The sequence below is a fragment of the Somniosus microcephalus genome, chromosome 26 (assembly GCF_052327205.1).
Source record: "Somniosus microcephalus isolate GS21.2 chromosome 26, FLI_Smic_1.0, whole genome shotgun sequence".
Taxonomy (NCBI): Eukaryota; Metazoa; Chordata; class Chondrichthyes; order Squaliformes; family Somniosidae; genus Somniosus; species Somniosus microcephalus.
The window spans coordinates 11,845,187-11,870,622 of record NC_141012.1 but is presented as its reverse complement, the minus strand read 5'-3'; the positions used below and the strand labels follow the sequence as shown (position 1 = coordinate 11,870,622).

The following is a 25,436-nucleotide window of genomic DNA, read 5'->3' as shown; positions in this document are numbered from 1 at the left end:
AAATCCTGGTAATGAAATCTTTCCCTGAAATCCCCCACAATTTTTTTTTCTTGCTGGATTTAATTTAGGAATGCTGAGTAATTCTTAAATACTTCACTGAACACCTGCAATGGCACAGAAGCTGTCTCTCAGTACAGAGTACCCTGGCGATTGAGTGTTGGTCTGTAGGTCACTTATCCAGTGCAGGGCTTGACTAGGTGAACCACGTGTGAAAGGGATCCTGCATCTAACTGTACCTAACAGCCGTTTGGGTTGCTTTCTCCTCCCTCAAAAATGCTCCCCCTTCATTGCTGAAGGATTTGACCATGCCCGGGAATCAATTCCACCAGCACCAGCAGCCCTTGTGCAAGAGGTCTAGAACTAGGGGGGTCAGATTCACAGGACAAGGGATCAGCCATTTTAGACTGAGATGAGGAGGAATTTCTTCACTCAGAGGGTTGTGAATCTTTGGAATTCTCTACCCCAGAGGGCTGTGGATGCTGAATCGTTGAGTATATTCAAGACTGAGATCGATAGATTTTTGGACTCTGGGGGAATCAAGGGATATGGAGATCAGGCGGGAAAGTGGAGTTGAGGTCGAAGATCAGCCATGATCTTATTGAATGGCGGAGCAGGCTCGAGGGGCCGTATGACCGACTCCTGCTCCTGATTCTTATGTTCTTATTCCTGGCTGATAATATGGGCTACAACCTTGCTGCCAAGCCTTGTTCAATGGCATTTTGTAACCAGCTGGCAGGAAACGCATGTGCCTAGCTCGAAAGAGGGGGCACTTCACTCTGGTTTCCCCTCCCTCTCAGCCTACTGATGGGCACCTTCCTTTTTGCATCAAGTTTCCGGCACCAAAGACTACCAGAGTGGGCATCACACAGGCAAGATGCAGCGTCTGCCCCCAGCAGATCACACAGGCAAGATGCAGCGTCTGCCCCCAGCAGATCACACAGGCAAGATGCAGTGTCTGTCCCCAGCAGATCATACAGGCAAGATGCAGTGTCTGCCCCCAGCAGATCATACAGGCAAGATGCAGTGTCTGCCCCCAGCAGATCACACAGGCAAGATGCAGTGTCTGCCCCCAGCAGTCTGCCCTAACCCCCAAACTGAGATGACCAGCTCCTGCCGAACCAACGTGGCATCGTCCCATCCCTACACCAGCCCGCCTTATAGCTTCGCTCAGCAAGTCAGTGTACGACTGAGAATACTGATATCGAGGAACCCACTGTATCAAGGGCACAGACCGAGGTCTTACCACTCTGTGCCACAGTGTGTCAGTGCTACTGTAGACTATGCCACCAAGTAGCCCAGCCAAGGTATCTAGAGTAAATTGGGAAAAAATATTCCCTCTGGTGTGTGGGCCAATAACCAGAGGTCATAGGTTCAAGATCATTGCAAAAAGATCTAGCGGGGCGATGGGAAATTTTTTCATTCAGAGAGTTGTGTGGATCTGGGATGCTCTACCTGAAAAGGTGGTGGAAGCTGATTCCATGAATAATTTTAAAAGGGAGTTGGACGGGTACTCGAGGATGAGGAACTTACAGGGTTACGGACAAAAAGCGAGGGTGTGGGACTAAGAAAGAAAGAAAGACTTGCATTTATATACCACCTTTCACGACTACCGGATATCTCAAAGTGCTTTACAGCCAATGAAGTACTTTTGGAGTGTAGTCACCGTTGTAATGTGGGAAACGCGGCAGCCAATTTGCGCACAGCAAGCTCCCACAAACAGCAATGTGATAATGACCAGATAATGTGTTTTTGTGATGTTGATTGAAGGATAAATATTGGCCAGAACACCGGGAATAACTCCCCTGCTCTTCTTCGAAATAGTGCCATGGGATCTTTCACGTCCACCTGAGAGAGCAGACGGGGCCTCGGTTTAACGTCTCATCCGAAAGACGACACCTCCAACAGTGCGGCGCTCCCTCAGCACTGCACTGGAGTGTCAGCCTAGATTTCAAAGAACCAGCACAGGTAAAACGGACCGAATGGCCTCCTCCTGTGCTGTAAGTTTCTATGAATCTAGACGGTATCTACATTGTTGGGTTAAAATGTTGGCTTCTATTGAAGGACTCAATGGGTTAAAAACAGAGTTAGCGAGAACTCAAAGAGTAGCTACATCACCAGACAGTGTGCCTCCAATGGGGCCATTCGAATTGATGTACTGCAGGTATTTAAGATTACGTGATAAAATGTTGTTTTGGGAGCTTTCGCTCGTAACTGTAACCATGGTGATACAAATTAATTACATTTAGTAGGAAGCACTGTCTCAAAGGAATCTTTTTTAGGAACTGTTTTTGTCAATTTTTGTGATCATATTGGTGCTGGGGAATGAAACGCTTACTATTATCTGCACCCGGTGTCAGTATCAAACACTCCCAGGGCAGGTACAGCATGGATTAGATACAGAGTAAAGCTCCCTCTACACTGTCCCATCAAACACTCCCAGGGCAGGTACGGCATGGGTTAGATACAGAGTAAAGCTCCCTCTACACTGTCCCATCAAACACTCCCAGGGCAGGTACAGCATGGGTTAGATACAGAGTAAAGCTCCCTCTACACTGTCCCATCAAACACACCCAGGGCAGGTACAGCACTGGTTAGATACAGAGTAAAGCTCCCTCTACACTGTCCCATCAAACACTCCCAGGGCAGGTACAGCACGGGGTTAGATACAGAGTAAAGCTCCCTCTACACAGTCCCATCAAACACTCCCAGGGCAGGTACAGCATTGGTTAGATACAGAGTAAAGCTCCCTCTACACTGTCCCATCAAACACTCCCAGGGCAGGTACAGCACGGGGTTAGATACAGAGTAAAGCTCCCTCTACACAGTCCCATCAAACACTCCCAGGGCAGGTACAGCATTGGTTAGATACAGAGTAAAGCTCCCTCTACACTGTCCAATCAAACACTCCCAGGGCAGGTACAGCACTGGTTAGATACAGAGTAAAGCTCCCTCTACACTGTCCCATCAAACACTCCCAGGGCAGGTACAGCATGGGGTTAGATACAGAGTAAAGCTCCCTCTACACTGTCCCATCAAACACTCACAGGGCAGGTACAGCACGGATTAGATACAGAGTAAAGCTCCCTCTACACTGTCCCATCAAACACTCCCAGATCAGGTACAGCACGGGTTAGATACAGAGTAAAGCTCCCTCTACACTGTTCCCATCAAACACTCGCAGGGCAGGTACAGCACGGGTTAGATACAGAGTAAAGCTCCCTCTACACTGTTCCCATCAAACACTCGCAGGGCAGGTACAGCACGGGTTAGATACAGAGTAAAGCTCCCTCTACACTGTCCTATCAAACACTCCCAGGGCAGATACAGCACGGGTTAGATACAGAGTAAAGCTCCCTCTACACTGTCCCATCAAACACTCCCAGGGCAGGTACAGCACGGGTTAGATACAGAGTAAAGCTCCCTCTACACTGTCCCCATCAAATACTCCCAGGGCAGGTACAGCACGGGTTAGATTCAGAGTAAAGCTCCCTCTACACTGTCCCATCAAACACTCCCAGAGCAGGTACAGCATGGGTTAGATACAGAATAAAGCTCTGTCTACACGTCCCATCAAACACTCCCAGAGCAGGTACAGCACAGGTTAGATACAGAATAAAGCTCCCTCTACACTGTCCCCATCAAACACCCCCAGGGCAGGGAGTGCAACAGCCCCATTCTCAGAAAATCATCCCCTACTGCAGTGGTATGACACCTTTAGGCATCTTGCGGGCCTCTCCAAGTACGACTTCTAATTAAGTACTCAATTATACAACCATGCCTTTACCTGTAATTCAACACTGCTTAGCAGAAGCCAGGAGCAAAATGGGACCCTTTGCAGTCCAGAGTGATACTGCGTACTATTCTAGGATTAGACCTGGGGTGGATTGGATGTCATGGCTCTGGAAATCCTTACCAGCTCTGTGAGCGATGGGCACAGCGACGTTCTTCCCTCGGTCAACGTCCTGCGGCTGTGGGGGTGATGCCGTAAATCTGCAGATGCCAGCCTCCGAGGGGGTGCTCATGGAAGTCATGCTGTCGGCGTTCTCGTTTGTCCCGGTGGTCATCTGGTCGGAGGAGCTATCGGAGATGAAGCACTCCGTGATCTCGAACTTGGCGTGTTGCAGCTGCTCCTCCAGCTTGGCGTGTTCGTACGCTCGCGCCAGCTCCTCGTACGTGGAGGAAGCGCTCTCCGTGGAAACCATGCTGTTCCGGCCTTTGTCTTTTAAGAAAAAATCATAAGAGCGGAAGAAGGTCATAAAGAAAAGAATGGAATAAGACACGCAACATTGCTTAGGAGGGCCGGTGACCAGAGGACACAGATTTAAGGCAATTGGCAAAAGAGCCTGAGGTGAGATGAGAAGGTTTTTAAACACAGCGAATTGTCACAATCTGGAGTGCACTGCATGAAAGAGCAGATTCAATAGTTAACTTTCGAAAGGGAATTGGATAAATACTTGAAGGGGAGAATATTTGCAGGGCTCTGGGGAAAGAGCAGGGGGGAGTGGGACTAATGGGAGAGCTCTTTCAAAGAGCCGGCACAGGCACGATGGGCCGAATGGCCTCCTTCTGTGCTGCATGAATCTAACCACTTGCAGAACCTTGAGTTAAGCACAACATTCAAGAGGAAACTAGATAACCACTTGAAAAATAAAAAATAATAAAGAGCATGAGAAAAGAGCTGGGGAATAGGATTAAAGTAGAAATCCCCAATACAGCGTCCTTCTGTGCTGTAGGTTCTTGGATTCTCTACAATAAATTATTCATATTTTCAGTAAAAGAATCCTGATAATGAAATCTTTCCCTTAAACCACAATTTAATTTTTCATGCTGGATTTAATTTAGGAATGCTGAGTAATTCCTAAATACTTCACTGGCCACCTGCAATGGCACAGAAGCTGTCTCTCTTTTGAGTGTTGGTCTGTCGGTCACCTCTCCAGTGCAGGGCTTGACTGGGTGAACCACGTGTGAAAGGGATCCTGCATCTAACTGTACCTAACAGCCGTTCGGGTTGCTTTCCCCTCCCTCAAAAATGCTCTTCCTTCATTGCTGAAGGATTTGACCATGCCCGGGGAACAATTCCACCAGCACCAGCAGCCCTTGTGCAAGAGGTCTTGAACTGGGGGTCAGATTCTCAGGACAAGGGGTCGGCCATTTAAGACCGAGGTGAGGAGGAATTTCTTCACTCAGAGGGTTGTGAATCTTTGGAATTCTCTACCCAAAGGTCTGTGGATGGTGAATCATTGAGTGTACTCAAGGCTGATAGCGATGGATTTTTGGACTCTAGGGAAATCCAAGTTCCCCTTCAAGTCACACACACCATCCTGACTTGGAAATATATCGCCGTTCCTTCATCGTCGCTGGGTCAAAATCCTGGAACTCCCTCCTTAACAGCACTGTGGGAGCACCTTCACCACACGGACTGCAGCGGTTCAAGAAGGCGCCTCACCACCACCAAGGGCAACTAGGGATGGGCAATAAATGCTGGCCTTGCCAGCGGCGCCCACGTCCCATGAACGAATAATTTTTAAAAAATCAGGGGATATGGGGGTCGGGCAGGAAAGTGGAGTTGAGGTCGCAGATCATCCATGATCTCATTGAATGGCAGAGCAGGCTCGAGAGGCCATATGGCCGACTCCTGCTCCTATTTCTTATGTTCCTATGTAAGACCATTCCTTATGCCAGAGCCTAACAGTGAGTGGGCAGAAGACCATTCAGCCAAGCCAAGCCCCACCCTTGTCCTCACTGTATGCCTGTACACATGCTTTCCGTAGGGACGGCACTGGACAGTGATCGGGAGCAAGGACTGTCGCTAGCCCAGGAATGCTCAGGCTAGTTAGAGCATCTAACGCAGCAGACACTGGGCTCAACTGTGTATTTACCCACTGAGTTATCAGGGGAGTTAAATCTGGTCATAATGCTTTTTAGAATAAATACGCCAACAGCTAGAGTCTTTATGGTATCAAGAGCCAACAATGAGATGGCCTGACTGTTTGGCACCTCTCTTACCTGTGTCCTGTGAGAGACTGGCGCTGTAGCTGTCACTTTCTGTCACTGTTATTCCATGCTGTGACCCCACAGTTCTCCAGTCAGAGGTCAAAGTTCGGGCTGGGGTGGAGGCTTGACACTTGGTAAGGGTCCATTGGCTGGAGTACCTGTTCCTTGTACTGTGCGCTGATTTGACGCTCTTCCTAGCGACAGGATCTGGTGGGAAGAGAGCAAAGAGACTTCTACAGTTCAGATCTAACTAACTTATTGGCCTAGAAATTCAGTGGGCCTTGCGCCCACTTAGCGCCTAAAGAGGTCTTTTGCGCCAGCGGGGTGGTAGCGCTGAAATTGAGTGCAGCGGTATTGGCGGCGGTAGCCGTTAGCGCTGCGCCGGGACTGATGATGTCATCGGTGTGCGCGGTGGCCCGTAACGCCCCGAAACCGCGCCGATCCCCATATTTATTTGCGCCCGCCTCCTCCGAAGCGGGCGCAAACAGCGAACAGAAAACGGGGCCGTCCTGCTGCCATAGTGGGGCGCTTTAAAGCTGAAGGTGCGGCCGGCCGCTTTTTCGGTGGCCGCCTGCCCGCACCTCCTTCCCCGGCCTCCTCCACCCCCCCCCCGCGGCATTGCCGGCTGGTTTCCGTGGAGCCCGGCACTTCTCCATTGTGCCGGGCTCTTTTGCCGGCACTCGCGATCGGGGCTCCGGCCGCTGCAGGCACCTCCCCCTTAAGAGAAGGGGGAGGCCTGCAGTACCGCAGCCTGCCGCACCGCATCGGGTGGCGCTGCGGCAACTAGCGCGCCGATATTCAGTTGCAGCGCCCCAAACGGAGGCGGGCACACCCTGGTATAGCGCCCGCTTCCGAATTGGGGCGCAGAAGACGAATATACGGCGTGCGCTAATGCCTCCCCGCCCAGCGCTAACTTTTGGGCGCGAGCGAGCTGCCCGCGCCCAAGTGAATTTCTAGGCCATTACTCCTAATCTCTCGTTTTGTTCCCCCCCACAAGAAATACTGGGTCTCACTTTTGCTGTGACATGACATTCAATTACTTAACATGAAAGTGCAATAAACGAGGGTACAACAATAAGAAGGTCCATCCAAACAGCGTGCAAACGATTCGCCTGCAGACACATTAGAACACTCATTGAGTAAGTACTAAATTTACTAAGAACATAAGAAATAGGAGTAGGACCAGGCCATTCGGCCCTTCGAACCTGCTCCACCATTCAATAAGATCATGGCTGATCTTCTACCTCATTTCCACTTTCCTGAACTATCCCCGTATCCCTTGATTCCCTTAATATTCAAAAATGTATTGATCTCTGTCTTGAATATACTCAACGACTGAGCCTCCACAGCCCTCTGGGATAGAGAATTCCAAAGATTCACCACCCTCTGAGTGAAGAAATTTCTCCTCATCTCAGTCCTAAATGGCTGACCCCTTATTCTGAGACTGTGGCCCCCGGTTCTAGACTCCCCAGCCAGGGGAAACATCCTTTCAACTTCTACCCTGTCAAGCCCTGTAAGAATTTTAGATGTTTCAATGAGATCACCTCTCATTCTTCTAAACTCTAGAGAATATAAGCCTATTCTACTCAATCTCTACTCATAGGACAATCTCCTCATCCCAAGAATCAGATAGTAAAGTCCCCATTATGTGTCTGAGGTTCGGGGGTTGGGTTTTTCTTGAAGGCACTGACTAATGTTAGAATTTGGTTCGCGTGGTGCCAGCATCTCGGGCTATTTCTATGTGTGAGCGTGGACAGTGGTGGCAACTCGCTATTTGATTGTGGGGGGCATCACAGCTGGGCCTGATCCTGTCCTCCACTCAACGTCTACACACACACACAAATTGTCCAGGAGTCGCCAGTGACCAGGAGCAGGAACCCAGACCAAGCTTTCTTTCCTAGCCCGGGGATGCTGAAGGCAGTGCCTCTGTCACCGCTTGGTGCCGTCCAAGGCCTTCTGGTGTCCATGGCTGAGTGGCCGTGCTGCCCTTTATTAAATAAGCCATCAGGAGCCATGCTTTTTGTTCATACCGCAGGTTTTATAAACTGAACGCACAAATAGATGCGTTGTTTCTCCACCTTATACTAAAGAGTTCCGTCATGGGGGTTTCCTCCCTCATGCAGTGAGAGGTGCGTAACCTATTCCCAGTTACACACCTTGAAGTGTCCAAATGCAAATCCACCTTTCGTAAAGTGAACACATCGGAATTGAACAGAAAATGCTGGAAATACTCAGCAGGCCAGGCAGCATCCGTGGAGAGAGAAACAGAGTTAACGTTTCCGGTCCGGGACCCTTCATCAGAACTGGAAAAAGCTGGAGATGTAACAGATATTAAGCAGATGCAGAGACAGGGGCGGGGGGGGGGGGGGGGGGGGTTTAGGAGGGGAGGAAGGAATTGAAAGAACATCCTGTACTTTCGTAAGAGGCAGGAAAGATAAAATGTCTCTGCACCTGCTTAATATCTGTTACATCTCCAGCTTTTTCCTGTTCTGATGAAGGGTCCCAGACCTGAAACGTTAACTCTGTTTCTCTCTCCACGGATGCTGCCTGGCCTGCTGAGTATTTCCAGCGTTTCTGTTGTTATTTCAGATTTCCAGCATCCGCAGTATTTTGCTATTGTACATTGGAATTGAAAGTTTACATAGAACTTACAGCATAAAAGACAGGCCATTCGGCCCAACTGGTCCGTGCCGGTGTTTATGCTCCACACGAGCCTCCTCCCACCCCTCTTCATCTCACCCTATCACCCTATCCTTCTAGTCCTTTCTCCCTCATGTGTTTATCTAACTTCCCCTTAAATGCATCTGTGCTATTTGCCTCAACCACTCCCTGTGGTAGCGAGCTCCACATTCTAGCCAGGGTTCCTTTAGCTTCTACTGATCTGAACTCGCTTCGCTTCTTCTGCGCAAACTCCGAGAAGAATCCGATACTCACTGGTGCCGGGCCGGATGTCAGACATGTCAATCAGCGGCCCCGTGTTCTGGATCAAAGCTGGGTGGTGGAGAGAAACGCCAGTGCAGAAACTCTGGGGGTTGACAGACTGACTAAACTCGGAGTCTGTCACAGGGATCGTGGCCTTGTCGTCTCCTACAGCAAAAAGACACAAAGCGAGGTTGTGATGAAAAGCCTGAGATACTGCCGCATATTAAGATCATTTAACAAGAAAGTCAGAGGCGGCTTGAGGAAAGAAAGATTTACACAGCAAGTTGTTATGATGTGAACACGCTGCCTGAAAATGCGGTGGAAGTAGATTCAATTAACTTTCAAAAGGAAATAGGGTAAATATTTCAAGGGGAAAAATGTGCAGGGCTACGGGGAGCGAGCAGGGGAGTGGGACTAATCGGAGAGCTCTTTCAGAGAGCCGGCACAGGCACGGTGGGCCGAATGGCCTCCTTCTGCTATGGTTCTATGATGGCATGACAGGGAAGGAGGAGGGTGGGGGTTCTCGGAGGGTGGGGGTTCTCGGAGGGTGGTCCTCCTCAGCTTGAGAAAAGTCGTCCAAAACATACAGTACACGTGTTGGTGAAAGTCGAACTGAAATGAGCATCAAAGTGAGTCAGAATGGGGCAAAATCTGAGAAATGTAGGCAAAACCCTATCAAAATGGATCTCGAATTAACTTTAACCTGTTGAGCTGCACCAATCAAACCAGTTCCCACTCACTGATGATACCTGTGTGAAACAATAGGTGCTGCTCTATAGATTAAAAAAGTCAATGTGAGATTGTATTCTGCCTTTTCATTGTAATTAGGACAACTTCTAATACATGGGGGAAGAAATTAGGTAACCGAATTAGCGCCAGACATTTAGCGCCCAGCGCGGGAGTACCGCCCTGGCCGCTAAATTGGGCTTACCACCCTGGCAAGGAAGCGGAGCGCTATCTCGGGTGCTCCACTTCCTCTTGAGGCGCAAAGTGCGGTAGCGCCGGAGCACTACGTGGCCGCTCCGTGTAGCGCTGACACGTTTCATCGCCCCTCCCCTTCTGTTAAAGCGGAGGGACGCTGTGAGCTCTGCAGGCCGTTTGACAGCCTCCACTAGCCCACCAGGGCGGCGCGGTGCTGTGGCCGCAGCCTGGCATCGAGACGCAGTGCAGGGCTGCGCGATGGCGGCCACGGCCCACGCCAAGGGCCGCCACGAGGGGCCGACCCGGAGGTCGGCCAAAACAATAAAATGGCGGCACGGGGCACAGCCGGGCTTCCCCTTTAATTACCGCCTCGCGAGCGGAGGTCGGCCCGGTTCGCTACCCGCGAGGCTTGTCGCTGGCATCACCCGCGGCAGCTTCGCGGGGCGCAGCCCAATTTCTGCCGCAGGGCGGTAAGGGGCCTTCGCGGGGCGCTAAGGGGTCGCGTCGCTTGACGATGACATCATCGCCGGCGGCGCAGCACCGCAGGGCGCTACTGGCTACCGCCACCGCTAACCTCCCGCTGAATTTCGCGGGAGGCGTTAGCGGCGTCGCGCCTGGGCGCTAGGGGATTGGCGCTAGCGAGAGGCGCAAAGCAACCCAATTTACCCCCATGATTTGTAACCTGGACTTCTGCTCCTAACCCAGCTAAACCTACCACCTCTGAACAGGCAGAATCCAGTTCCTGCCTTTGTTTCCAGGTTATGCAGTCTGATTACATAGGGACAGGAGGAGGCCATTCAGCCCCTCGAGCTTGTTCCACCATTCAATCAGGTCATGGCTGATCTGTACTTCAACTTCATTTACCCGCCATTGATCCATATCCCTCGAGACCTTTACCTAACAAAATTCTATCTGTCTCCGTCTTGAAAATCTCACTTGATTAGACTCACTTGAGCAAAAATATTACTTGACAGGGCCTTAGCAAGTACAAACACAATCCAAAACAGAGTTAACAGGTAACAGTGGACCTGATTCAAACATTATATTTCCTGGCATATTATCAGGATTCAAGGAAGAAAAGTTATAGCATAAGGAGGCTGCTGTTGTGAAATAACACTCCAGGCGAGGAGCCTTGCCCCCCCTTCCATCCCCCACCTCCCTGCCCCTGGGAGCACACCCACACATAATCAGGCCGAAGAACCTATAGGAACTGGAAAAAAGCTACCCGGTCCAACATAACCGTTGCTCTTTGATAGATCAACCCCACCTGCCCACCTTCTCAACAGTCCCTTTCCCCTCCGGAAACACATCTAGTTGCCCTTTGAACCCATTTACGCGGTGTGCCTCAATGGGCCTTCCCCTGGCAGCTTACCCACTGCGTGATAGGTCCCACGTGGCGTCCCTTCCTGCTCTTACGCTCCCCAATTTTATTCGCTCGTGCCCCCCCTGGAATTTGGAACCCTTCGGCATGCGTAATAAACGCAGCTAGAATTGTCGGGCGGATTAAGGGGTGGCCAAGTACAGCAGCACTCTGTACCACGTACCCAGCTGTTTGATCCCCTCTTTGTCCTCTATCAGCAGCTGCACTCTTGGGATGTCGATGTGAAGCCGGGGTCCCTGTGGTTGCCCCTTCACTGGGGTATCGAAGCTACGATTGTTCTTACTGCAAGAAAACATTTCACAAATAGAATTTCATCCTTTGGATAACAACAACGATTTGCACTTATATACAACAACAACAACAGCAAAGTGCATTTATATAGCACCTTTAACATAGTAAAACATCCCAGAGGAGCAATTATCAAACAAAATTTGACAAATTTAAAGTTAAATAGTTAGGGAGAATACTTATAGCGCCCCGAAAAAATTAGTGCCCCCGCGGCCGAAATTGAGTGGTAGCGCCCCAAGAAGGAAGCGGGGCGCTACTGGAAGTTCCCCGCCTCCCTCTTAGGGCGCTGTGAGGGAATATCGCGCCACTACGTATTGCAGGCCTTCCTCCCCTTCTTAACTGCTGGATTCAGGACCATGAAGTCCCGGGTTCAAATCTCAGTGGATTTACCCTGCCTTTCCATCCGGATAAAATAAATCTTGAAATATGAGGGGGAAAAACTAATTGGCTGCATTGATTGAGCCAAGCCTCCCAAATGTTTGGTGTATCTCCGTGATCTTTGGAAATGGAAATGAGGATCAGTACCACACCCAATAAGCTTTTCATGGATAATGGAGACCGACCTCTATGAGTACAGGAAACTCTTTTATATCCGGCACCGACGGGACCGGCGTGGTGCCGGTTTATCAAAAAGTCTGGATTACAGAGAGGTATAGTTAAAAGGTACGAGAGCCCCGTACACGGCCACAGATCCAGGCTTCCCTGTTGCTTAGCAACATGTGCAGGAGCCCCGGCCGCAGACCAAGCGTCCCTGTTGCTTGGCAACATGTGCAGGAACCCCGATTGCACAGCCACAGATCGAGGAACGGCCACTAATATGAAGTAAAACTTACCTGAACCTACTCCTGAATTTTGCCGGTTAACCAAGATTTCCGGTTATTTAGGTGCCGGTAAATCGAGAGTTTCCTGTATTTGCTATTTATCTTCAGCAGTTTCGAGAGCAAGCGTGCCTTCAGCAGAATTTTAAAAAACCTTGCATTTATATGGCGCCTTTCAATTCCCAAAGTGCTTCACAGCCAATGAATTAATTTGAAGTGCAGTCACTGCTGTTGTGTGGGCAAATGCAGCAGCCAACTTGTGCACAGCAAGGTCCCACCAACAGTGAATGAGTTAAATAGCCAGTTAGTCTGATTTCTGGAAGAGGAAACCAGGCTGAGGGCGGAGCGGGGCGCTTTGAAAAATGAGATGCCAAAGCAGGCCTTTCCAAATGAAACGGGCAGCATCCAGTGAAAGAATTCCGAGGGTCCTAGACCTCCGACCCTGGGGTTAAAGCAAGCTTTACACAGTGCCAGGAAAACAGGGGAAATAGAATCTGCAGTGATTCCGAGCGTACAGAAATTGTTCGTGACCATAAGATGGGAGAAACGCGGACCCTGGAAAGCTGATGTAAGCACAGAAGATACAGAAAGAGGGCCTCGCCTGGAACATTAACCCGGTTTTTATTTTCAGATGTTGACTGACCCACGTATTTCCAGCAGGCAGGTTGTATCACTACCTTCGCAGGGCAACGGGGGGATGAGGCAATAAATGCTGAACTTGCCACCAACGCCCACATCACTGAGAAGGAGCTTTTTAAAAAATAGGACACAAGGCGCAGCACACCTAACCCCCCCGCCCCCCTCCCGGCATCAAACTCGTATTAAATCTGAACTGGGAGTCTTGTGGACACTGCTGCAAAGCACTAACAGAAATGACAAACAATTCCTGGGCAACCACCAGTGTTAGCGTACGGTCTTAGAAGTGAATCAAAACCCGAAATGCTGGTAATACAAAGGCCAGCCGACATCTGAAAATAAAAACTGGGTTAATGTTCCAGGCGAGACCCTCTTTCTGTATCTTCTGTGCTTACATCAGCATTCCAGGGTCCGCGTTTCTCCACCTTATTGGCACTGGCCGGATTACAAACAATTTCTGTACGCTCGGAATCACTGTAGATTCTATTTCCCCTGTTTTCCTGGCACTGTGTAAAGCTTGCTTTGACCCCAGGGTCGGAGGTCTAGGACCCTCGGAACTCTTTCACTGGATGCTGCCCGCTTCATTTGGAAAGCCTAATTTTTAACAGCACTCTGCTCCACTCTCAGCCTGGTTCCCACTTTGAGCAACGCAGCAGTGCATCAGCGTCACATCTAATGAGAGGCGTTTGCTCAAACTGCCTTTTTCCTTTTTGTTTTTGGAATGCAAGAATTTAAATGATTTTGCAGCAGGAGGTTTGTCGCAGCAAACTGAGGGCAGAATGGGGGAGGGACTGGGGTCACAGCTGATCGTCTGTCGCTTGCTTTACTGCGCCAGGGGAAAAATCAACCAAAAATCTTAAGAATTCTACTACTGAAAGGCTCCATATCTTGACACAGACACTAAGAGGAAAATGTTTTTTTTTTACTTTGTGTCAGCTGTGGCTCAGTGGGTAGCACACTCGCCTCAGAAGGTTGTGAGGTTCAAACCCCACACAAGGGACTTGAGCACCAATTCTAGGCTGACACTCCAGTGCAGTGCTGAGGGAGTGCTGCACTGTCGGAGGTGCCGTCTTTCCGATGCAGATGCTCTAGGTGTAGATATTCTAAGTATAGATGCTCTAGGTGTAGATGTTCTAGGTGCAGATGTTCTAGGTGTAGATGTTCTAGGTGCTGATGCTCTAAGTATAGATATTCTAGGTATAGATGCTCTAAGTGTAGATGTTCTAGGTGCTGATGCTCTAAGTGTAGATGTTCTAGGTGTAAATGCTCTAGGTGTAGATGTTCTAGGTATAGATGCTCTAAGTATAGATGTTCTAGGTATAGATGCTCTAAGTGTAGATGTTCTAGGTGTAAATGCTCTAGGTGTAGATGTTCTAGGTATAGATGCTCTAAGTATAGATGTTCTAGGTATAGATGCTCTAAGTGTAGATGTTCTAGGTGTAAATGCTCTAGGTGTAGATGCTCTAGGTGTAGATGTTCTAGGTGTAAATGCTCTAGGTGTAGATGTTCTAGGTGCAGATGCTCTAAGTATAGATGTTCTAGGTGTAAATGCTCTAGGTGTAGATGTTCTAGGTGTAAATGCTCTAGGTGTAGATGTTCTAGGTGTAAATGCTCTAGGTGTAGATGTTCTAGGTGCTGATGCTCTAAGTGTAGATGTTCTAGGTGTAAATGCTCTAGGTGTAGATGTTCTAGGTGTAAATGCTCTAGGTGTAGATGTTCTAGGTGTAAATGCTCTAGGTGTAGATGTTCTAGGTGCTGATGCTCTAAGTGTAGATGTTCTAGGTGTAAATGCTCTAGGTGTAGATGTTCTAGGTGTAAATGCTCTAGGTATAGATGTTCTAGGTGCAGATGCTCTAAGTGTAGATGTTCTAGGTGTAAATGCTCTAGGTGTAGATGTTCTAGGTGTAAATGCTCTAGGTATAGATGTTCTAGGTGCAGATGCTCTAAGTGTAGATGATCTAGGTGCAGATGCTCTAGGTGTAGATACTGTACGTGTAGAAATTCCAGGTATATATGTTCTAAGTGTAGATGTTCTAGATGTATACGCTCTAGGTGTTTCTTACCTTATCAACATTTCTGCCAGGCTCTTTGCATCTGAAATATTCCAAAAAATGCAAACATTAGGATCAGACAAAAAAGAAAAAGAGCAGAACTCTTAAACCCTCCCGTGTAAAGAACGGTGACAGAGCTGCCTTCGAGTATAATGCAGTTTGAAAGGTGACCAGAAAGAGCACTGATGAAATTTATCTTCCACAGTAATTGGCAAGCTTTAGTGACAGATTTTTTTTTTAAATACTCATGTAGAGACCAGAGCCGTTACCAGCTGTTCCTCTGCTCCCCCAGCACTGTGACATTTAAATGGGTTATAGTTCCACAGGCACCAGTGGCCCCTTTAATATCTTGTCCAGCTAGGCACTCTTCACAAATGAGTGTCCCAATTTCAGTCCGGGCCTGGCAGGATAGATACACGGGAGAGGAGATTTAAAGTCAGCAGTGTGATCCAGGACTCATGTCAGAAGAGAGAAAGAGATGCCATTTAAATATCACGCCATTGGAGGAGCTGAGCAGTGGCGAATAGGGATAGCTGGTTGAAATGAGACAAAAAGAGAGACAAAAAATGTATTTATTGACATCAGTTGTCAGGAAAGTAAGAATTTGGGTAGATACAGGAAACTTTGGTTTATCCGGAGGTTAACTGTCTGGAATGCTCGAGCCACCGGCAAAAATCAGGAGCCGTTTCATTAGGTTTTTTTTCTTTTTGTTGCTTTTTTTTCACCAGTCAGGCTCTGCAAGGTCTCGCTGAAGCTGTTGCTAAGCTACAGAGATGTTTGCAAGGTACGGCCGACTGTTTAGAAGCTGTTGCTAAGCAACAGGGTTTGTTGCCAGATACGGAGCTCAAAATCTCCATATGTTTCAATGTTAGCGCTGGTTTGTCCGGCAGTTTTGATGGGACGGCAACAGCTCGGTCCCGTCGGTGCCGGATAGCACAAAGTTTTCTGTATAAACTTTGCGACATGGATTATACAAGGGTCATGGATTAATTTTGTTTTTTTGGGAGGAATTTCTAGGGGCCACCTTATTCTAGTATATACAGTAATAGGTTGTGTAACAGCAGAGTGTAGGCAATTACAGTGAGGTAGATGTTAACCCTGGCGATTGGTGAGGGCTCTAACAATTTAACTTGGGGAAGTGCAGAGGTATGTACTAATGCGTAGGCCAATCACAATGGTGTGGTGAACACACAAGAAGATTGACACCATCCAGGACAAAGCAGCCCGCTTGATTGGCACCTCATCCACCACCTTAAACATTCACTCCCTCCACCACCGGCGCACCGTGGCTGCAGTGTGTACCGTCTACAAGATGCACTGCAGCAACTTGCCAAGGCTCCTCCGGCAGCACCTCCCAAACCCGCGACCTGTTCCACCTAGAAGGACAAGGGCAGCAGGCGCATGGGAACAGCACCACCTGCAAGTTCCCCTCCAAGTCACACACGATCCTGACTTGGAAGTATATCACCGTTCCTTCATCGTGGCTGGAACAAAATCCTGGAACACCCTCCCTAACAGCACTGTGTGAGTACCTTCACCACACGGACTGCAGCGGTTCAAGAAATCGGCTCACCACCACCTTCTCAAGGGCAACTAGGAATGGGCAATAAATGCTGGCCTTGCCAGCGACGCCCACATTAAAAATTGGTTATTTCTGTTTTTTGGGCACCCACCCAGTGCCAGTATCAAGCACACCGCTCTCAGATAAACCACGCGCTGCCAACAGCACCAGTGTGAGTTTTTCCCTTTCCCACACCAGCAATTCTCGTGCACTGTTTCCGGGTTTAATGTCAATGCGAATATATTAGGCAGTGCTCTGAAAATAGCGCACCGAGAAAATGAAACCCATTGGAGTCAACAACTGGTGTTAAACTATGAGCAGGTTTGTGCTGTAAAACCAAGGCTAGTGGCATCAATGAAACTAGTGGAGCGCTTGCCCCACCGGTAATGGTGGGGCTGGAGCGGGAGTGGGACCGAGGTGAATGCACTGTTGCTGTCTGGAGGCACGCACGGCGATTGAGTGGGGCAAAACATATTCAAGCGTTCGAGGGAAGTTGATCTACCTCACTGATGGCTGGCAACTTACATCTCGACTGTGGATGTGGACCCATCAATGCTGCAGCTTCAAAGACATTTCACGTCAAAGACTTATACAACCAGAGAGCGGATTTTCATCTCGTCAGCGTACAGGGGGTGTGGGTATAAGGGACATTGATCTCTATGTAGATGCCAACTGTGAGAGGAGTAACTACACAGCTGGCAGACGATGGGGAGTTTCTAGATTGATTGAAATCAAGGTTGGAGACAGTCTCAGGACTTGGCCCATCACAGAGTGTTCAGGACTGTCAGAGGCTGAACACCAGCAAAGCATCACAGATGAAGAAGGTCATTCAGCCTATCTTAGCTCATCCATCTAGAAAAACCTGCCGTCGTCCCATCATAGTTTCCAACTGTCTTTTAAATGATTCCAAGGCATTTGTCTTTACTTCCCTACCCAGTCGTCCAACTCAAATCTGTGGCCATCTGGTCTGGAGTGGCTTCCTTTACCACCTGTGCTATTGTGGCATTCTTTAAAGAGGCTGGACTCCAATTAAATCTCAGCCAGATTTAATCCCTTGGTACTTGGCACAGCCAAGGAAAATAAACTGAAAATAAAGGCCCATCCCATCAGAATTCATTAAACACAAGGGGACTAAAATGTTAGAAAATAATTAGGAATCTAAGGTGCTTTATATAAAATTAAAAATACAGAACAAGCAAACGTCATTCAAGTTCCATTCCGTTAAATGGACCGTGTACAATTTATACCAGGGTCTCTGTCCAACCTCCTGAGGGAGACAAATACAAGGAAAATATCCCAGAGAATGTATTGGACCTTCCTTCCAACAGAGGTTAGCTTAGCATTCTAATGCCATGTATTGTGTGCGACTAAAGGTTATGACAAAGAACTAAGAAACTCTCATTGAATTAAGACCAGTTTGTTTTTTCAACCAGCTCAGTTATATATATTCTGCACTTCATACTCTCCCCTACCCAGAAGATGCTGATTCACCACCATGTACCAGCAGCCTTTCGGTACCTCGAGCAGTTGGTCAGGCTCCACAAGCGAGACTCGAATGGCGAGGGAACCTCAGCCATACCCAATGTCCGCACACCTGCAGATTCCAGCGGGAGTCCCTGGATAGCAGTCAGGGGACGGGAACCAATGTTCCCGTCGATTTATTTTTCAGCGCGTGGCCCCCTTTAATGGGCTGCGCGGCCCGTTCAAATTTCCGCCTTTTTTTTTCCCATTTTGAAAAGGTGCCGAGCGGCCCCGCGCGGGACCTCCGGACCGCTGCGCGGGCCGCGCAGCTTAACGGGAGAGCATTGGTTGGGAACCCGGCCTGACCTTTAGAAACATAGAAACATAGAAGATAGGAGCAGGAGTAGGCCATTTGGCCCCTCGTGCCCCGCTCCGCCATTCAATGAGATCATGGCTGATCATCCAAATTCAGTACCCTGTCCCTGCCTTCTCTCCATATTCCTTACATTTTACCCCGGTCCCGAGCAGAGAAGCACCGAGGTCAATCCGAGAGCCCCTGAGGCTACCACGGCCAAGACCTCTGACCCTGGGACCTTCTTGGCCTGGACGCCTCAGTTTCACACCTTATTTTTAACCAAACGAGCCAGCAGGAGAGCGCTTCGCGATCACCTCGTGAATAATTATTTCAGCGTCGCCCAGCCGACCCCACTCACCTCGCAGCCTCTTTAGGCGCTTCTCCTTCCGCTTCTTCCGGATAATGAACAGAAGTGCCACGGCAACCGTGGCCAGGATCACGGGGCAAGCAATGGTAAACAACTTCTTCACGTCGTCTCCCTCGCCTTGCATCGATTTGATTGGTGGGATAGTGCCTAAAATATCAGAGCAAAAAAATAAATAAATAAATAAATACATCAACATCCAGATGATAAGAGATACCTGGAAGCGAATTCCAAGGGGTTTCGGAACAGGTCATGATCTATAATGATGATACTGAGACCGTTTACAATTGCCTTAGGCCTGAAATCAGATAACTTGCATTTTGCTTCAGTAGTTTTTAAATTATTTATAACAAATACATTTGTTATTTATGGATGACATAAAATTGAAATGGTAGCTCTCAGTAGAGAAACTAGCCATCCTCTGTCAGTCTCTGCGATGTGCTCGTTTATACTGGTACATGAATATTGAGGTGAAAAAGCAGTTAAGGTAAAAACAGAGGCAACAATTTGCACTAATATAACGCCTGTAACACTGCAGAATGCCCCGTGGGATGTGCAGTAGAAACCTGGAACATGCTTCAAAACTCAAAAGGCTGCGGATGCCAGGACAATTGGAGACTGAGACTGATAGATTTTTGTTAGGTAATGGTATCAAGGGCGGGAAAATGGAGTTGAGGGGCAGATCAGCCCTGATCTCATTGAAAGGCGGAGCAGGCCCGAGAGGCTGAATGGCCTCCTCCTGTTCCTAAGAATGGCTTAATCAGACAACCAGGTGGAACAAGAGGAGTTTGGGGGACTGCTTGATGGAACAGCTACATTTTGGAGATACCACGAAGGAGGGGAGAGATATGACACAGTAGAAGCTGGAGTGGTTTAAGTGTAGAATTTTTTTTTTTATTCGTCGCTGGCAAGGCCGGCATTTATTGCCAATCCCTAATTGCCCTCGAGAAGGTGGTGGTGAGCCGCCTGCTTGAACCGCAGAGGGCAGTTAAGAGTCAACCACATTGCTGTGGGTCTGGAGTCACCTATAGGCCAGACCGGGTAAGGGCAGTAGATTTCCTTCCCTAAAGGACATTAGTGAACCAGATGGGTTTTTACAACAACCCGGTAGTTTCATGGTCACCATTACTGATACCAGCTTTTAAATTCCAGATTTATTTAATTAATTGAGTTTAAATTCCCCAACTGCCTGTGCCTCACGTCTCCTATCATTAGTCCAGGCCTCGGGATTACTAGTCCAGTAATATAACCGCTATGCTACCGTAGCTGCCAGAGATAATTCTGAGAGTAGAGAGAGAAAAAGGGAAAAAAAAACTGGAAATCTGGAATGAAACCTGAAAATACTGGGAATACCCATCAAGTAGATCACTATTTGAAAGAGTTTGGGGGGGGGGGAAGAGTAGAGTCCCTTCCCAACGTTAATCCATCTTTTCCCTTTACGGATGCCGGTGGATCTGCTCTGCATTTCCAGCAGTCGCTGGTTTTGTTCTGACATGAGGTTACTGAAATATTACTGCTGACATATTCCTGTTGTTTGGAATATCTGAGGTTCAAGGGTCAGCGCATGGGCGCATTGGTGACATCAAAATTCTAAGCACAAGTGTCCGCCTTTATCTTGCTCCACCCCAAAGAGATATCATGGAAAGTTTATGCCACTGCTCTCCTTTTAACCCACCGTCCTATCTTTGGTAAAATATTTTGTTGAGTTTTACATTTTGGTGACAATTCATAGCTGGATGCCGGCGCTTTGCTTTCTTTGCACTTTCTCGTGAAAGTTGGTTGCTCTGGTGTCTGCTGTTCAAACCCTGACCTCTGACGCCTCACTGAAAGGTGCTTGGCGGGGCGTTGTGACTAGTGCTTGAAGTGAATGAGCCGGTCAGAGGAGACAGGCATCCTGCGTGAACACTTGGCTTTCACAGCGGAGAAAGTGGTTGCCTCCAGTTGTCGAGATGAGTCGAGGAGTACAGATTGCGGCTTAGGGGAGGGCGGAAGACTGTGGCCCACAGCAGAGGACTGCAGGCAGGGGCATGGAACAGAGGGAACAGGACATAGGCATGGCCTACAGTGGGCACAGAATAGAAACCACACAGGGCACAGGACATGACTGTCGGCTGAAGGCACGCCACTATCTGCAGTAACAATTCAGGCCCTTTGGGGGTGAAATTGGCCATCGCCAGTAGCGTGAAACGGGCCGGTAGCAAATCAATAACCCGTTTTACGCCCCGCCTGATTTTCTTTTCCATTGAAGCCAATGCTGAAGACCAATTCCCCCCACCATGTCTTGTAAGAATACATCATCGCCGGGGGAAGGCCCTGAGAATCATTAAAGACGCGAGCCACCCCAGCCACAACCTCTTCGCCCTGCTCCCATCCGGTAAGAGATACCGAAGCATATGGTCTCGTACCAGCAGGTTTCGAAACAGCTTCTACCCCCAGGCCATAAGACTCATGAACGAATAATTTATTATTTATTACTGTTGTTTTATTTATTAATACTGTATTTCTATTAGTATTTTTATCATTGTTATGGTATATTTATTCCAATGTTGGGAGGACTCGTAAAAATCAACATTTCATTGTGCAGTACACACGTCTGCTGCATATATGACAAATAAAATTGAATTGAAAAATTGAATTGAATTAAAGTAGCTTGACTAAACTCAAGGTTGACCAAATTTAATGGACCGGCATACCTTGAGAGACTGAGGGCCATGTTACTGGGCAAATTCCATAAAATTCACAGATAAGGAAGTGGGGCCTCGAGAGTTCTGTAAAACAAACCTTCGAGCCATTGTTACCAGGAACTTCTTCAGACAATGGCGTAACCGGCCTTGAGGCCCACTGACAAACAGATAAGGAGAGGAGAAAGAAAAACAACTGCTGGCCATGGTTAACGTGGTCTGGGACACGTACGCATTGTGCGGGCTGCCAAATTTTAGGGTATAAAAAGTGCAGTCGAAAGAGGGGTTGAAGGGCTGCTGCAGTGATTGGGGCGACTTGATCGGCCGCACAGAGAAGAGAACCTACTAGTCACCGCCGAACTGTTCACTCGCTGGCGTTAGTATGTATGTATGCTTGTACTTGCTTGTAATCACTGTTGATTTTAAGTAAAGAATAGTTATCCTGAAATCTTTGTCTCGAGTTGCCTGTTCCAATATGGGTCCGAACTGTTAGACTAGAGTAAAAATTTACACCTCTTACAGTCTCCATCAGCAGAGCGAGAGTCTAGAAAGTTGTCACTGTTCCAAAATGGGCCACGTGACAAAACGGGAATTTTTGCAACTTTTTCCACAGAATATTGTACACAGTTCGCGCTCTCTTTTGACTAATATCTCAGATCAGTGCTACATTTCGCAGTGATGTTATTTAGAGGAAGTAACATGGGGAAGCAGCGGATATTTACTCAGGGTCCTTGCTGAGTGCTCACTGTAATTTTAATGTTAACTGTGCCCTTTTTCTTTTATGCTTTTGCGATAAGCATGCAGGTGCAGCAGGCGGTTAAGAAGGCAAATGGTATGTTGGCCTTCGTAGCGAGGGTTTGAGTACAGGAACAAGGATGTCTTGCTGCAGTTGTACAGGGCCTTGGTGAGACCACATCTTGAGTATTATGTGCAGTTTTGGTCGCCTTATCTGAGGAAGGATGTTCTTGCCATGGAAGGAGTGCAGCGAAGATTCACCAGGCTGATACCTGGGATGGCAGGAATGACGTATGAGGAGAGATTGGGTTGATTGGGCTTGTACTCGCTGGAGTTTAGAAGAATGAGAGGGGATCTCATTGAAACTTATAAAATTCTAACAGGACTAGACAGACTAGATGCAGGAAGGATGTTCCCGATGGTTGGGGAGTCCAGAACCAGGCGTCACAGTCTAAGGATAAGGGGTAAGCCATTTAGGACAGAGATGAGGAGGAATTTCTTCACCCAGAGAGTGGTGAACCTGTGGAATTCTCTTCCACAGAAGGCAGTAGAGGCCAATTCATTAAATATATTCAAGAAGGAGTTGGATATATTTCTTAAGGCTAAAGGGATCAAGGCATATGGGGAGAAAGCAGGGACAGGGTACTGAATTTGGATGATCAGCCATGATCTCATTGAATGGTGGAGCAGGCTCGAGGGGCCGAAAGGCCTACTCCTGCTGCTATCTTCTATGTTTCTATGATAAGTAATAGTTAATTATTGGTCCTTTTGCCCCCTCCCTTTTCCCTCTTCTTCTAGTATGTAACACACAAAAACAGGCCATTCGGCCCTACTGCTCCATGCCGGTGTTTATGCTCCACACGAGCCTCCTCTCATCCCTCTTCATCTCACCACATCAGCACAACCTTCTATTCCTTTCTCCCTCATGTGTTTATCCAGCCTCCCCTTAAAGGAATCTCCGCTATTCGCCTCAACTACTTCATGTGGTATCGAGTCCCACATTCTCACCACTCTCTGGGTAAAGAAGTTTCTTCTGAATTCCCGATTGGATTTATTAGTGACATTTTTACATTTGAGGATCTTGGAGGTTTAGAGTCGGGAAAAGAGAGATTTGCAGTCCGACATGTCTCGAGGCTATGAAAACATCAACAGATGGGATGGCAGGTTCACTGCTGCTTATCAGCACATTAAAGCACAGAGGAGGGCTTGCACTCCGCTGGAAACACTTCAAGTCCTATTATCGTGTAAACCTGCTATTTTCGCTCTTTTCCCTCACCCTCCACCCCCTTCCCAAGTCTGCTCGATTAATGTGCTAATAGTGCTAGTCAGGTAAAGGTCGTTCTCTGCCTGCTCTGTCAGCTCGAAACACTTCCTCAGCCTGGTTTTCGGAGGAGACCTCCGCAGCCTCCAGGCTGAACGGTAGGAACCAGTCCACATTCGTTGCTCAAAGCAGGGGTGGGGGGGGGTGGTGGTGGGGGAAACAGATGTCACAATAACCGCCTGCTACCTCAGAATAGCATTTACAAGGTCTGACTCCAGGGCTCACTCTGCAGGGGGGGCACGCATGAAAAAGTTCACTCCGCGTGTTGCAGCAGAGCAAGCAGAGATGAGGAGGCGTACTGAATTGGAACACGCAGCACAGCATGCCCCCTGATCGATGTATACCCGCTATTCTGGGGTGTGTACACATTGCAGGCTCCCCTTCCTCGCACGCTGGACAATAATGGGCAGGGGGCAGTGGGGCTGAGGTCTTCCCTTCTGAGCTTATCAAGTGCCGCCTCTCCGCACAACGCATTCCATCGCTGCCGCCTGGCAACAAGGCTCGACGGGCAGGTGAGGGGGGGGTGCGGGGACATTTCAACCTGGCTTTCCTGTCTCTGTAAAGCAAAAACAACAACAAACAACTTGCCTTTATATAGCGCCTTTAGCGCAGTAAAATGTCCCAAGGCGCTTCACAGGAGCGTAAATCAGACAAAAAACGGCACCGAGCCAAAGAAGGAGACATTAGGACGGGTGAGGGTCAAAGAGGCAAGTTTTAAGAAGGGACGTAAAAGAGGAGAGAGAGGCGGAGAGCTTTAGGGAGGGAATTCCAGAGCTTAGAGCCAAGATGGTTTAAGTCACGGCCGCCACTGGTGGGGTGGAGGAAGTGACTTCCTCAGTGCTAGCCTAGATTTGGAACTCAAGTCCTGTACTGGATTGACCTTTCAACCTCCTGACGAAGAGGTCAAAGTACAACCAACTGAGCAAAGCAGAGCCACCGAACGAGGATTTTTTTTTAAAAAGCACACAAAGAGGGAGCACACCACTTTAAGAATCCATCTCACAACACACAAAACTTAGACTATGCCTTTGAGTGTACAAAGTGGGAGATGGACAAGAGGCCAGGGCTGGAGGAACGCAGAGTTCGCAGAGGGTTGGAGAGTTGGAGGACAGCTACTGTTAAATCTCTCAACTGGCATTATTTTTTTTTCAAAACTGGCTGTGCTGGAAAAGAAATGGCCAAGCGGACACCCCCATACTTAGCTTCAGCCGGCTGAAATTTGCTAACTGAGCCTCTAGGTGGAGCAACGGTTTATGTTAAGACAACAAATGAACGAATTAACTTCAGCTTCAGTTCACCACGAATTACACAGAATCTACACCACCGGTCTATGCCGGTGTTTATGCTCCACACAAGCCTCCTCCAACCCCAATTGTCTCGTCCCACCCTGCTCCCCATAGCCCTCTCTTCCCCTCTCCCTCATGTATGCATTGAGTCTCTCCTTAAATGCGTCAGGGCTGCCTGTTTCAGCCACTCCATGTGAGTTCCACGTTCTCACCAATGCTCCCTCTCATTTTTTTTTCCGGGGTTGCGTGGCCCCTTTAACGGGCTGCGCGGCTCGTTCACATTCTCCGCGCACACGAGGTTTTTTTCCCCCGTTGTAAAGCCGGCAAGCGGCCTGCGCGGGACCTCCAGACCTCTGCACAACCGCGCAACGTAACGGGAACATTGGTCCCTTCCCGAACATCTTTTTCCATTACGTCGATGACTGATTTTGTGCTGCTTCCTGCTCTTGCCCTGATTTAGAGAATTTCGTTAACTATGCTTTAAAGTTTCACCCCCCCTTCTTTGCCTTTACATTGTTCATCTCTGCCTGTTCCCCTTCCCTTCCTGAACTTCCCTCTCTCTCTATCTCTGGGGATAGGCTTTCCACTGACATCTATTATAAACCTACCGACGCCCACAACTATCTGAATTATACTTCTTCCCACCCCACTCCCTGCAAGT

At 48.5% G+C, this 25,436-nt stretch overlaps 1 protein-coding gene across 2 annotated transcripts in view; it reads right to left on the bottom strand.

Moving 5' to 3' along the window:
- Nucleotides 1-25,436, bottom strand: part of dscaml1 (Down syndrome cell adhesion molecule like 1) — a 703,857-nt gene that overhangs the window by 1,146 nt on the left and 677,275 nt on the right. For both annotated transcript variants that reach the window (XM_085967838.1, XM_085967839.1), the window contains 6 exons: nucleotides 18,747-18,902; nucleotides 15,024-15,054; nucleotides 11,382-11,500; nucleotides 8,929-9,081; nucleotides 6,007-6,201; nucleotides 3,914-4,219 (listed from right to left, as the gene is read on the bottom strand). In XM_085967838.1, coding sequence (XP_085823964.1) covers nucleotides 3,914-4,219; nucleotides 6,007-6,201; nucleotides 8,929-9,081; nucleotides 11,382-11,500; nucleotides 15,024-15,054; nucleotides 18,747-18,902 — 960 coding nt within the window. The remainder of the gene's footprint in view (nucleotides 1-3,913; nucleotides 4,220-6,006; nucleotides 6,202-8,928; nucleotides 9,082-11,381; nucleotides 11,501-15,023; nucleotides 15,055-18,746; nucleotides 18,903-25,436) is intronic.